The sequence below is a fragment of the Vombatus ursinus genome, unplaced genomic scaffold, assembly GCF_900497805.2.
Source record: "Vombatus ursinus unplaced genomic scaffold, bare-nosed wombat genome assembly UNPS02010822.1, whole genome shotgun sequence".
NCBI classification, from domain to species: domain Eukaryota; kingdom Metazoa; phylum Chordata; class Mammalia; order Diprotodontia; family Vombatidae; genus Vombatus; species Vombatus ursinus.
The window spans coordinates 2114932-2129403 of record NW_020950600.1 but is presented as its reverse complement, the minus strand read 5'-3'; the positions used below and the strand labels follow the sequence as shown (position 1 = coordinate 2129403).

Below are 14472 nucleotides of genomic sequence, written 5' to 3'. Positions count from 1 at the left end.
CTGAACCAGCTCACTCAGCTGTTATTCTCCGGCGCTGCTCCTCTGATGGGCTGCACCCTGGGCGTTACTGTCTCATGAGGTATTCCCCTACACACCTTCGATTAAGACCAATGGTTTCTCTCCTCAGGTGCCCTTCTCCCCACCCGGTGCTCTAAATTCCTTTGGTTAGGAAACTGGGATATTATTTGCACTCTGTCCCTCCCTGCCTGCTCTCCTAGCTCCCTCTGATTGCAACACAGACACTCAATTACAGCTTATTACCTTGTCATCGGTTTGGCCGTGAATCACTGGGGGAGGAGGGCTCTGGGGGCCCACCCCACTTTGTCACCTCCCTCTGCCTGTCAATGTATAAGGAGCAGCGGCTGGAGGAGGATTCTGGGGAGTCGGGGGAACCAGGGAAAGAAGAGAGGGCCGCAGACACAGAGGGAACAAAGGCTCAGGGGAGGTTAAGAAAGAGTGCAGTAGAAACAGAGACAGAGAGGAAGGAGAAGAGAGGAGAAACGACAAGGAGAAAGGAAAGTGAGAGACAGGAAGAATAAAACCTGAAAGAAAGAAAAGGACAGGAGGCAGAGATGAAGCTGGAGGGATTCCTGCTCAGTCTTATATTGTCCCTGTCTTTCAGGGGCAGCTGGGGAGCTCCCCTGAGTGCTGAAGAGCCTAGGGGCTTGGCTGCTGGGGGAGAGATCGGTGAAGGGTTAGGGGAGGGTGTCAAACATGCGGTTGGAGAGGGTGTCAAACACGGGTTGGAGGAGGCCATTGACCACGGAATTAGGGAAGCTGCTGGCCCTGGGGTTGGGCATTCAATTGGTCATGGGGTGCAGGATGTAGGTAACGCCATCAGTCACGCTGGGAGCTCTTTGGGCAAGGACATCAGTAACGCCGGTGAGGCCCTCAGTCATGGAACTGGTGGTGTTCATCGTCCGTTGCTGGGGATCCCTCATGGGGCCAGCCATACTAATGTGAGTGGAAGGGAAGAGTGAAAGAACAGAAGGGAGGAATGGTCAGGAGGAAGATGGGTTGTGGGTGCCAGGAAAACTAGAGCAGGGGTGGGGTTCGGATGTCCCCAAGCCCCCATGGCCTGTCATGTTCTCCATCGGCTTCCCTTCTGTCTCTCCTTTATGCGACTTCTTTCTCGGTGGCTTTCTCTCTGTCTCCTTCTCCCAGGCGCACCTCCTGATCTCCCTCCCCAGTCAGTAAAGGACACCAGCTCCAAGGATACTCTCTTTGCAGGTGCATGGTGGCGGGCCTTCATCTGGAGGGCACGGGGCCTCTGGAACCAGCAGCTCCCATACTGGTCATGGGCTCTTGGGAGGTCACGGAAGCCCAAGCAGCGGTGGAACTGGCTCTCATGGAGCTTCACAGGGCCAAGGACATCATGGAGGCCCGGGAAGCCATGCTGGGAGCCATACTCAAGGAAGTCAGGGTGGCTCAGCTGGCCAGGGGACCGGTTCTCAGGTAAGAGACACCGGCCCATTCTCATGGATCAATCCCCAGTAACTAGCAGCCTTCTCATCAGCTCAACCCCCTCCCTCCACTCCCAGTATTGCTGCCCTAACCCGGACTCCTCTTCTCCACACATGACTTGAATCTCCCTCTTATTGTAGGGAAGTAATTCAGGCAACGGGAAGCTGGTAGAAAGGAGCAGTGGCCAGGAAACAGGGGTAAGAATGAAATGCAGGGAGGAGGCTGGTGGGAAGAGGGAAGGTGTAGCCTGGAGAAGGCAGCAGTGAGTGAGCAAAGAAAAGCCGGGTGAAAAAAGGATTAGGGGAAGTGGGGCAAGCAATGAGGGGAAGAAACGAGAGTAAGAGGCAATCTGGATGAGGAGGGGGCAGGAAGGAGCTGGTTGTTTGGGGGGAGAGGGAAGGGAGGAAGAGACAGGGATGACGTCCGATCTAGAGGACTAGGCTGGATTGAAAGGGATTCAGGTTCTGACTTGGAGGTATCTGAACAGCCTAACTCCTCAATCTACTTTTCCCCTTAGTGCACCAACCCCTCACCTTCTGGGTCAAGTGGTGGAAGCGCCCCTGGGGTAAGAAGATATGGGAAAGCCAAAATCCGTTGTGGGTGTGGGGAAGTCTATCCCTCATCCATTCCAGGCATCCACACAGGAGAGGAGAGGGAGGGGGAGGGGTAGAGGATGAACAAAGGCAGTCATCTTGATTTCTCTGACTGTGTGTCACTTCCTTTCCCTTAGGGAGGCAGCAGCTCAACCCCAGGGTCCGCTAGCAGCGTCAGCACAACTACAGGCCTTTATGCAAACCCTCCAAAGGTGAGCCTTATGTCACAAGCAGGAGGCTGCCAAATCTTCCCTTGATTTCAGTCCCCTCAGCAAACACCTCTGTTATGTGCAAAGAGCTGGGACTTCCGCCTTTGGCCAGCATCTAGTGTCTTGGGGTGTGGTGGCGATGAAGGGTTGTCATGTGGCATGAATGCCAGCAAGGGCAGATGGAGCCCCCGGTGCCAGAAGGACAGAGGTGATAGACTGGGGACTTTGAGAAGGGAAGACTTCCAGGGAGTGAGGAGTTTTAAAGGACAACAGCAGGAGGGGGGAGGAAGGGGGGGACTGGCCTATGAATCATATGATCGTGGATGCAGAGAACTGGGAGAGACCTTAGGGGTCATCTGGTCCAACTCCTTCATTTTGCAGATGAGGAAACTGAGGCCTACACGGGGAAATGACTTGTCCAAAGTCACACAGGTTCAAGAGGCAGAGTCAGCCTTTGAACCCAGGTTCTCTACTTTGAAGCTCCCTTCCCACTCCATCCTAGGCTCAGAGGCAGCAGAAGTCAGGCAGCCAGTCAACAAGCATTTGTTAGGGCCGCATCTATGTGACAGGCATTTGTGCTGCTAAGTGTTGGGGATGCAAAAAAAAAAAAGCGGCATGCACAGTCCCTGACCTCAAGGAGCTTACAATCTAATGGGGGAGCCCACGAGAACACAACAAGAAATATTCAGGCCAAAATGGGGGTAGCCTTAGAGGGAAAGCTCTAGGATTAGGGAGGGGTAGGAAAGGATTTTTGCAGAAGGTGGGATTGAGACTTGAGGGAAGCCAGGAGGCAGAGGTAAGAAGGGAGGGATTCCTTGAGAGGAAGGCACTGGCAGCTGCAGAAGGTGGGACCATTAAGGAGGAGAGCAAATATGGCTGGATCACAGTCCCATGATAGGCTCGTGAGAGAGGGAAAGGGAGACAGGTAGACTTCAATATGGCTGGAGACTATATGTTCTGGTGCTGGCTGAATGATTCTAACTGGGTTAATTTGCTTCTGCATTCACTTTTGTTCCCCTCCCCTCCCACCCCAATAACCCTATTCCAAATCTCTGCCCAGGAAACAAGCCCAGAAGCAACCACTAGTGTAAACAGAAACAACCAGGTGAGCACTCCGAAGAGCTCCCCAACTTACTGAGCTCTAGGAAGGGGGGGCGGGAAGAACAGAGGCTGTTCCCTTGCCCTCCCCCCACTTGTGTGGGATCTTAGCCTCCCAACCAAGATCTAACCTAAACTTAAAAGAGTAGCTTGCTATCTAAGTCTCTTCCCCAATAAGAGGTACAGAAGGGAGGCCATGCTTTTGCTATCCAAATGTATTTGTATTCCTTATGCAACCCACCATTTGAGGAGGTAGGGAAGGGATTGTTGGGGACAGGGGGAGAGAAAAGCAACTGGAGATGAAATTAGTTGCTACCCTACAACTGTAGCCTGGGTAGATTGACTCTCATACTTCTAAGTCCATTTATGTCAATCTCAGAATTTTCCCATCTTTCAGGGATCTACATCATCATCTTCTGGCAATGGTGGAAATAGTGGTGGTAGAAGCACTGAAGGGGTGAGTGTATGTGTGTGGGGGGTAGTTGTGTGTGTGTGTTGCAGGGGAAGGGCAGTTCACTATGCAAGCATAGTGGGAAGGCGGGAGCTGGGTCAAGGATTGAGGGCTTGGAACTAGATTAGGGTTTAAGGATGGGACTCAAGTCCGGATTTGGGATTTGGATGGTTGTGTTTAGTTCCTGTGACTTTATGATCTGGGTTTATAGTGTCAAGGTCTGCCACTAAAGCTTTATCCTCTTTTTTCCTCCCAGTGTGAGAATACAGGCAGTGGAAATCAGGTGAGCTTCATCGACTCCCATCATCCTTCTTACACATGACATACTCTTAGGATTCAATAACTTTAATCCCCCATCTCCTTACCACTTACCCCAATCTTATCTTTCATCTCAACCCAACCCCAGCTACAGGGTCTACCCTCTGGGTCCTAACTCTGATCTTTTTATTAGCATTTATAATTTTTATCTTTATTTATTTATTTTTAATATTAATTTCATTTTAATTTTAAAATAATTATTTATTTTTAGTTTTCAACATTCACTTCCATAAGATTTTGAGTTTTAAATTTTCTCCCCCTCCCCCTCCTCACCCCTCCCCAACACAGTGTACAATCTGATATAGGCTCTACTTATACATTCATATTAAACATATTTTCACATTAGTCATGATATAAAGAAGAATTAGAACTAATAGGAGGAACCACAAGAAAGAAGAAACAAAACAAAACACCAAAAGAAAAGGAGAGCAAATAGTATGCTTTGATCTGCATTCAGATTCCATAGTTCTTTCTCTGGATATGGATAGCATTTTCTATCAGGAGTCTTTTGGAGTTGTCTTAGATCCTTAGCATTTATAACTTAATGGGACATAAGATATATGTTGGCATGGAAATAAGGTTAAAATTCACAAAACAATTGTTGGGTACAAGTCTCTACAAGCACTAGCTTTATAAACAGATGAGTCTGTGCCAAGGGATGCTATGCACCAAGATAAATTTTAAATGTACACCGTGGAGACGCTGGTGAATGCTATGGTGAAGTCTTTGGCAAAGTGAAGACTATTTTTCCATGCTAAATAACTGCCTCTCCTTATTTTGTGAATGCCGATTTCATATTAGTTTTGCTTAAAGCAAGGCACACCAGCCGTGAGGGTAGCATACGCAGAGGCTCAGGAGATGAGGAAGGGAGCACTCAGTCTTTAATGAGGTTAACCAGGGACAGTTTTTTTGAAGATGAGTTTGCCACCAGGACTTGTGAAAGTAATCTCCATCCTTGGTCTCTGTTTTTCTCACCCAGGGAAGCAGCTCTTATAACAATAGACAGACTGGACAGGGCTCTGAGGGTGGATCTAACAGCTGAGTAAGGAGCCTGGAAACTAGAGGTCCTTCTTCTTAGAAGGAATAAGCCAGGTCACGCCAAAGAGAATGGGGAATAGCTCTCAGTCATCTGTGTTAATGAGGGAAGCTGAGGGGCAGACAGTCCTCAAATTCTCTTTCTGGTTTTGGATTGTATTTTGGTCATTTCATGGAACATGTATGTATCTAGTAATCTGGGACTCCTATGGTCCTGAATAAATAATGAGGAAATAATGCACGGTGAAGACCTCACTTGGGAGAAGCTGAAAGCCATCTAGTCCCCCCACCCTCAATTCCTGTTCACTCCTCACTCTCAGACTGAGGCAAAACATCAACCTGAGTTGAGCCTTTTCTTCTCTTTCCACCCATTCTTCCTCCTCCCAAAATTGAAGCTCTCAGAGCTCATACCTTCCCTGGAGGAGGGTGAAGAAAATAAAGTGCTTTGGTTTCAAAGGCATCCCCTCCCAAACTCTGGTGTGGTGTTTGCAGGAATGAATATGAATTGATAACATCAAGAAAGGATTTAAGTAAGCACAGGAGGTGATACTGTCAACAACCGAAAGGTGAAACAAGATTTTCACGCTCCACATAGAGATAGGGATCAGGTTTTGCTGAAGGAGAGAAGGATGGAGGAAGGGAGGTTACTTGTCTGCTTCATAGGGTTCCAGAGAGTCCTTATAACCCTACCTACACTTTTAGAAATCCACCCCTCTATTGGGAGAGAGTTCAAAAGGGTTCAAGAAAACTTCATTTTCTTTAAGATCCTGGAGTATTTTAGCCATCTCAATTCTCTTCCCCAACCCCAGCTTTTTCAGCCTCTAACTTTCTGATCCATCTTCCCCACAGGATACACTCAATCAGGGGAATCATAACCTTGGAGGCTCCAATAACCAAGGGAGGATGGAATGAGGAGTGGGTTCGGGAGGCAATAGAGTTGATGGACAGGATGCCAGGCTCCCTGGTCTCTGGAGGCTTCAATTGTCTCCCTCTCCTCTTTTCAGGGATCTGGCTCAGCACCATCTTCAGCAGGAGGGAATGGAGGTTCTGGTTTTGTGAGTCCTACTTTATTTCTCCATTGCTGGTCAGAGTTGTGTTTGACAGAGGAAAGGCAGACAGGACTAGCCGGGACACAGCTGGGTGTGTCCAACTCCTTAGGTCCTGATGGCTCAGTCAAGCCTTCCTCACGTACAGGTCACCCATGGGATCCATGGTCCTCTAGTAGGCACTGGGAGAAAAATAAGACACAACTTCTGCTCCTAGAAAGCTTAGTTGGGCAAAACACACACACACACACACACACACACACACACACACACACACACACACACACCATGAAATGTATTCAAAGGACAATATAGTAACAAGGACAAACATGGACTGCTAAGGAGCCACTAGAGCTAATCAGGGAGGGCTTCCCAGAGGATACCAGACTGAAGCTGTTTTAAAAAATGAGGGGAAGGGGTGGGGCATGAAGAGGCGAGCAGTCTAGGTGAGATGTAGGGGAGCATTCTTGCCATTTGAAGGGATGAGAAAAAAAATCAGACCAGAACAAAGAAGGGGGAAGAGGGAAATTAGTCAGAGATGACACAGAAGAGAGAGAGGTAAATGAAGTTCCACCAGTCTTGATGCCTTGACTGTTACATAAGAGAAATTTAAAAATGAGGAGGGGACGTATTGCTAGGATCAGGGAAGAAACACTGAGTCTGGAGCTAGGAAGCTACTAGCTATACTCAACAGACAAGCAGATTTAGGGTTTTTCACTTAGGATTTTTCAAAACATTTGAAAATCTCCAGGTTCAATGCAAATGTGGTGTTGCAAGAGCAGGGGCAGAGGGTTGGAAGCTCTGGACAGTGTGAGTGTTCAGCGGTGAGAGTGCGGCAATTAAGGCTACGGGAGATCCTAGCTGAAGGGGGACAGGTGGCCTAATGAATGGAATAAGTAATATTCTATTCTAGTCCAACAACAGAAAATGTCAGCTGTTATTAGTACCAAGTTTGTGTTAATTCACGAATGGGCAAGAAGGCGTTTCTGTCCTATAGAGTCCTCCCCTCCTTCCCCCCATCTCAAATTTCCCATAGTACTTTGCATGGTCCATCTTTTGTATTTATTTTCTATTTTGTAGGGAAGTTATATGTCTTATTTCCGCTGTCACACTTTCAATTTAATTCAATATATCGAGAATTCAGCAAAGCACTAACAACACTCGGGATAAGGAGAAAAAAAAACCAAACCAAAAAAGTCCTGTCCTCAGGAAGCTTCCATTCTACCAGGGTAGACAATGTGAAGGTAGCTCATAAGATCATGGATCTAGGGGTGGAAGTGACCTCAGCTGCCATCTCTTCCAACCCTTTCATTTTAGTTGAGGAACTGAGACCCAGTCAGGCTAAGTGAGGTTCCACGGGGAGAGAGCAGCAAGGTCAGTTTAAAGCCAGTATTCTTTTTCCATGTAAGTAAATTCAGAGTAATCCGCGGGGGTGGAGAACACCAGCAGCAAGGTCTGGTAAGGACTCCGGGGAGATGCCCCAGAAGCAGGGCTGTCTGAGCCGAGCCTAAGAAGGAAGACAGATTCCAAGAGCTGTGCTTCAGAAGGGAAGCAATGTGAGCTCTTCCATGGCAGGAACAGTTTCTGATGTCCCTCCGAGTGGAAGGAGCGCTGGCCTTTCCAAGGTGTATAGGACCTGAATTCAAATTCTGTTTCCTCCACTTAAAAGCTCTGTGACCTTGCTCTCATCACCTCTCTGCATCCCCATTCCTTACTTGGAAAATGGGAAAGATAACACGTATTTGATGGGGTCATTGTGAAGCAGGTGCTTTGCAAACTGAGGCACAACTATATGTTCATGTTCTCTTCCCCCCCCCCCCCCCAACAATGCTGAGCTCTTAGTGATCATTTCATGAATGTTTCTTTTGGCCAAGGGTGACTAAGACTTGGGGCAGGAGATAGAGAGGCCAGGAAAGTATGCATGTACTTAGCAGGTGGTCAGAGGAGGATTGAGAGGAGTCAAAATAGTTTCTTACTGGTCACTGCACAGAGGAGGGTCTACCTGCAGGCAGATTTTAGGAGCTGATACCAGGAGAGTGAGGGAGAAGGTTTCCCTTGATGATGTTAAGTTCAGACAAGGAGAAGGCAGACTAGGACAGAGAAGGGCTGAGGCTTGAGATGAGGGGGGTGCATAGTTTGAAAGAATGACTGAATATGCAGACCCTTGGGAACTCACTTTTCTTTGACCTCTTATACAGGGATCTAACACAGCTGGAGGAGGAATGGGAGAAACTGAAGTCAACAGTGGAAATGGTGTTAAGGTAAGTACTGTCACATTACACCTACACATGTGTGTGTGTGGGGGGGCGGGAATGTGGCCAGCTTGGAGTCATGTAGGATTTGTGGGTCCACTGCTGCCTCATCACCAAGCTATTCTGCCCTGATTATGCTCCTCTCCTGGGATTCGAGTGTCTTGCCTGTAAATCTCACCATTGTCTCGGTAGGACCCTCTCACCCTTTTTCTCATTTCCGTTCCTTAGAATGCTCCCAATGCTCAAGGCTTCTTCAACTTTGATACGTTCTGGAAGGTAAGTCTGGTAAATAGCCTCCCCCTTCCCTTCCCTTCCCTCCCAATCGAGCTGTTCTATCCTCCAGTTCTCCTGATGCAGACTCTTTAGGTGGACGGGATACCTGGGCTGCTGGGTTGTAGTGGGAGTGCATCTCATCTTTAGGCTGCAAAAGCTGCCTGCACCCTAGTTTAATTCTACCCCACCCTTTTCTCTGCAGAATTTTAAATCCAAGCTGGGTTTTATTAACTGGGAAGCCATAAACAAGGTAAGAGCCAGATTGGGAGGCCAGGGCACATGGGTCCTTTGAGGGGAGAGGAGTGAAGGCGAAAGACGGAGTAAGACTCAGGCCCAGACTGATGTCTTTGAGGCCTTGGAGAATGTTGGCACTTGAAGATAATCTAGTCCAATGTCCTTGTATTACCAAGGAAGGCATGGGAGGCCTAGAGAGGTGACTAGATATCAGAGCAAGAACCCAAAGCCAGGTCTCCTGACTGAAAGTCCTGTGCTCATCCTGACATACCCCCTGACGATGCTGAAGAAGGATTTATGCCGGGAATCTGGAGGAGGCCGGAGGTGGAGGGGGAGAAGTTCCTTCTACGTCCTTAGAAGAGAGATAGTATCTTGTGGGAGAGAACTGGAACTTGTGGACAGGGCATGGATAGGACTCATTAATACCTTTCCTGTGCAATCCTTGGTGGGTGAAGGGCCTTGTGCCTCAGTTTCCCTCTCCCTAAAGCAAGCTAACCTATCCAATTTTTGTGGAATCTGGGAGCAGGGAGAAGAGGTGGGATAGATAGTGAGAGGAAGTATGGGACAGCGAAAAGAGCAAAGGAACTGGTTTCAGTCTTCTCAGAGAAAATGCGGGGAATGGCGCATGAGGCCCCCATGATGCTATGCATGGAGTGTGGCATAGCTGGTCAGCGCTGGGAGCCAGGACATACATGAGCAGGAGCACATCATACCAGAAACTCAGATATCTGGCACCATGCCCCACTTTCTTCTTGGAAGCAACCTGTACTGGCTCGGGCATTTTGAGTTGATTGATGCATTTGGGAAGTGATCACCTACTCACAATTCAGGGAAATGGATGGAGTGGGAGGAATTCTCAAAGACTAAAGGGGGAAGGACACATGGGCAATTCCAAGTAGGAGACACAGAATTGAAAAGTTTCAGTCCTGCTTTCACAGAATGCCTAGTCTGATGGAGAAGACACAGGACCCACTTTCAGGGAGCTTCTGGTCTAATAGGGAGACAGGGTCCCTCGGGGACCATATAAACTAGAAGAGTCTGTAGTCTGGTCAGGGAAATACACACACACACACATACACTCTCATGTAACATATACTTATGAAAGATGTATAGATATGAATAGAATATCACATTAAATGTAAACAACTACAATGAAAATAAATCCCAGAATGCAAAGGAGAGAAATGGTCAGAACGAACACTGAGAGAAGGCTTCCTGCGGGGTGGGACTTGTGGAGGAGAAGGCCGGAATGTTCCTAAGGAGGAAGCAATTTGAGAGAAGGTTCCACAGTGGGAATGAAAGGTTGGGATATGGGAGATTAGGAACAGATAAGGTCAGGAGGGCAGCTATCGTGAAGAGGCCTTTTAGGCCAATGCTGGAAATTTTGCCCCAGACATGATGGACAACAGGGCATCACTGGGGAGGTTCTGGACCGGGGTGCCAACCATGGCCCCACCTACTTCATAGTCCATCCTTCCTAGAATTCCCACCCCCTGACCCCAGAGCTCTCTCTCTCAGAGCCTATTTTTCTGCCCAGGACCAGAGGAGCTTTCGCATACCGTGATTTCCAGACGAGAAGTTGCCAGATGGATGGGACCCTCAGGCCCCACTCCCAAATCCCCTAAAATGAGAACATCCCCTTCTCCTTTAAATAAACCGCAGCTCCCCTGTACTCCCGGTCTCTGCTCTTTCTTGCCGCCTTTTAAGGGGAAGAGGGCTGGAGGGGAAGAGTGAGGTGCCAAGGTTTGGGAGGGGGAGCTGGGGGCAACAGTAGAGGAAATCACTGGGCAGAGAGGTCTCACCACTGAGCTCTCCCTCTCAGACTTACTCCTTTTACAATGGAGAGGAGTTGGGGGGGGGTGGGAATCCAAAGCAAAGAATGTGGGTGATGAGTGTGGGATAATAGCACTGTCTGCCCTGGCCTCTCCCATCTTCCTTTCCACTTCACTGCCCAGAACTGAGGCTCCTATACTCAGTCCACCACCTCTCCCTTAGAGGCTCCAAGTTGTCTGTGTGTCTAACTCCTCCTAAGTCTTATGAAAGTCTTATGAAAGATTGTTGACGGAATAGGGTGTTGGGGAATGGAGTGTGTGTGTGTGTGTACGTGTGTATGTGTGTTGGGGGGGCAAGAAATCTCAGGGAAAACCACATATATTTGTACTGAAAGGAGTAGGGAGTTGGGCTCCCCACTAATTTGCTTCCCACTTTTCCTCCACAGCATAACTTCCCACGCCCCAGTACTCGGGTCTTCCTTTACTTAAGACGGCTCTGGGAGGTAGGAGAAGCCTCAAGAACCTCTGGGCCCCTTCAGTCAAGCCCCTCTCCTTTCCAAATGTGGCCATCCTCTGTTTAATTCCCCATCTCATCCCCTATCTCATTTCCTTTCTAAGACTCAGACCCACTCTATTTTTAATTTTATTTTTTAATTCCTTCATTATTCTGCCATCTGACAATAACTTTCACTAACTACCCCCATGTCCTTATCTCTCATCTTCACTTTGTACTTAATCCAAACCTGGTGCCTAGTGCTAATCTCCAAGGCTATGCCCAGCTCTGTCTCTACCCTCACACCCAGGTCCTTTCCCGAGAATCAGGTTCTCTGCCTTCCTGTGAATTGTTACTTTTTTCTCCTTCTCCCTGTAGGATTTCAAATACAACACACCTTACATCAACTGGCAACTGATCACTGAGGTAAGGGGGCTAGGGTCCCTTGCTTTGGGGATGGGCAGTGTGGGTCTGGGGAATCTGAACAGCCCTAGCCAACAACTTGCTGACTCAGCCCCCTACCCTACTTACCTCCTTTGCTGGTTTAAGCAACCCTGGGTGGAGGTGGGGGTTAGGGTACAGAGGGAAAGCTGTGAGTCACAGGGGAGGGAGGTACTCCTCAGCCTTCCCAGGTATAAAAACTGAGGGCCAGAAGGTTTCAGCAATCAGTCCCAAGCTGCAGGAACATGAAATCATCAACCATCCCCAGTCTTCTGCTGCTGCTGCTGCTTAGCTTGACTTGGCTCAGGGGGAGCCATGGCAGGGTGGGTAATGGAAAAAGGGAAGGGGGAGCAAATGGAGGGAGGGCAGGAGAGAAATATCCTCATGCTGGTGCCTGTGCCTATCCCTCCACTGTAGGGTTTCGAAGTCCTGGGCTGGGCTAATCAGTGGTGCATTAGAGAGAGTTCTTGGGAGAGATATACTAAGACTATTATTAGAGGTCAGTGTGTGAAGAAGGGTCAGGTTAATATCTCGGTCTATTGATTTGGGTGGAGAATGGAAGGACACTTGGGACTTGGGGGATGATGGAGTTCTAGTGCAGGAGAATTAGGCCCTGGAAGAAGAGCAGTGATTAGGAGATCCCAAGGTCCTGGAAAGAGGATTTGGACTTTGTGTTTGGGGTCTTGGGGGGCGTTGGGGGAGTAGAGGGAGGTCAGTTAAGGCAGCGAGCAGGGGGGCTGTACTTGAACATCTGGTTTAGGATGAGCATTGGTCAATGAGGCCAGAATCAGCCCACTTTTTCTGGAAGGGTAGAGGTGAGGATTAGGATGGGCATGAGCAGCACTGCCCTTCTCTTGTTCTGGGCTGAGCTAAAGCTGAGCCATCATAAGATGCAAGTCAAGAGCCGGGGTTAAGCCTCTGTTTCCCTTATTTCTTTCTCTTTCCTCTAAAAAACCTAACCTAGGATTCATTTATAAGTTACAATGAAAAATCCTTCAGGCTAGAAACAGACTCATACACAAGAGTCTGGGTGTAGAGAGGGAGAAAGCAAGTCAGGGTTTAGAGAATGACATTTAGAGAATGCATTGATTACTTGATGGGAGTGAGGGCTGGGGGCTAGGGCCCGGGAGGGAAGTGAGAGGGCCGAGGCCAGTCTTCTTAGGCTCACACCCAAGCAGCTGGTGTGGGGGCGAGGTTTCTCCATCTGTTGCTCAATGTTTTCAGACCCAGGAGAACCCAGGTGTCTGGGTTTGGGGTGAGGAGGGTGGGGTTGCCGAGACTAGTTATCTACCACTGCCACCCCCACCTTGAGAGTGATGAAATCAACAGCTTAGATCTACCTGGGGCAGTGGTGGCAGCCCTCTCCCTGCTAGGCTTTCTGCCTTGTGTGTGCATAGCTCCTGTTACCCATGGGCTACTGGGGGGATAGGACAGGATGCTCTGGTTCTAGGAGGTGATGAGAACCTGGGCAGCTGGCCCTCAGGTCCTGGGATGGGAGTGAGAACTGAATTGCCTGGCAGAAGCACCAAGTGCCCTTCCTCTCCCTTTCTAGGGTGCAGAAGAACCTTCTATTGAGAAGAGGGCTGGGGGTGCAAACCAGGTAAGTCTGTTTGCCTTGGGGTCTGAGGAGCCGGGTTCAAATCTGGTGAGAGAGTCCAAACCAATAATCCTTGTTCTTAAGGAACTTTCTGTCTGATGGCAAAAGATGCACCCAGAAAGAGCCATGATCACAGGTGCCAATTCATAGAGAATTCAAGGGTGGATGATCAGAGGAGTGGATTGGTAATTAGAGAAGGCCTCTTGGTGGAAAGTAGCTTTCTCTTCTCCAGGCTATGGGGAAACACAGAGGGGAAAAGGGATCCCAAATTATGGGGAAATGGTTCAGGGTGTGATCTCAGAGGGGAAAACCAGCAAGGAAACCCAGTAAGCAGATGAACTGGGTTGGAAATCTTTCTCCCCTTTTCCCCTTCTCCCTGGTCTCACAGAACAACCAGCTGGCATACCCCACTGTTAATGGAGGACAGTACCTGAACGGAACACCGTCCAAGGTAAGGTCTGCTTGTGACCTGCTCTGCCTTCCCATGGAATCCTGCCTGTAAGCAGAATCAGGGGATAGGGGCTTCACCACCGACATTGGGATTACCCACATGGTGCCAGGGGGTGCCAGGCCAAGAGTCAGGAAGAGCCAAGTTTAAACCCTGCCTCACACACTCTCTCACAGTTTCCTGACTTGTCAAATAACAGCATCTTCCTCTCAAGGTTGTTGTGTCGATCGAATGGGGTATTTGTAAAGTGCTTAGCACAGTGCCTGGCACATAGGAAGCACTTAATAAATGCTGCTCCCTTCCTTCCTGCTCCTCTGTATTCCTGAATGCCAGACCAGTCTAGCCCTACAGCTTAGCATCTGCTGTTTTTCTATCAGGTGGTAGTTAATGACAGGTGCTCAGGGATATTCCAATGGACCTTCTGGATGGGGGCATTCCCTCCAAAAGCACAGATGCCCACCTATCCATCCATGCCTGCCCTTCCTGGGGGACTTTTGTTCATGTGTTCCTCTAATGTTATGCTTTGATGCCCCCCTTTTTATGACTTTGAAGGAGCCTGATTCTCCCAGAGTGGAAGCCAAGAATCATACAGCAATCTCCTGTGGGGTTACTGAGTGAGGAAGAGAAAGAATTCAGCAATTCAGCCCTCACAAGCATACACACATGCACACACACACACACACACGCACACACACACCCCTCACACCATATATACCCATCATATATACATTACACATACACTCATACA

General features: G+C 48.7%; 1 protein-coding gene across 3 annotated transcripts in view; it reads left to right on the top strand.

The window, feature by feature from the left end:
• The first annotated feature begins 364 nt into the window (after window positions 1–364).
• The window catches only part of DMKN (dermokine), a 17724-nt gene continuing 3616 nt past the window's right edge, over window positions 365–14472 (top strand). The window contains exons 1-16 of one of the 3 annotated variants that reach the window (XM_027855449.1): window positions 365–959; window positions 1231–1455; window positions 1605–1661; window positions 1982–2029; window positions 2195–2269; window positions 3327–3371; window positions 3762–3821; window positions 4072–4098; window positions 6173–6223; window positions 8413–8475; window positions 8695–8742; window positions 8942–8989; window positions 11192–11248; window positions 11617–11664; window positions 13232–13279; window positions 13665–13727. In XM_027855449.1, the coding sequence (XP_027711250.1) occupies window positions 573–959; window positions 1231–1455; window positions 1605–1661; window positions 1982–2029; window positions 2195–2269; window positions 3327–3371; window positions 3762–3821; window positions 4072–4098; window positions 6173–6223; window positions 8413–8475; window positions 8695–8742; window positions 8942–8989; window positions 11192–11248; window positions 11617–11664; window positions 13232–13279; window positions 13665–13727 (1350 nt within the window). In that variant the 5' untranslated portion in view covers window positions 365–572. Of the gene's footprint in view, window positions 960–1230; window positions 1456–1604; window positions 1662–1981; window positions 2030–2194; window positions 2270–3326; window positions 3372–3761; window positions 3822–4071; window positions 4099–6172; window positions 6224–8412; window positions 8476–8694; window positions 8743–8941; window positions 8990–10510; window positions 10646–11191; window positions 11249–11616; window positions 11665–13231; window positions 13280–13664; window positions 13728–14472 lie in introns of those variants that run through there. The other 2 variants (XM_027855450.1, XM_027855451.1) reach the window with 2 other exon arrangements.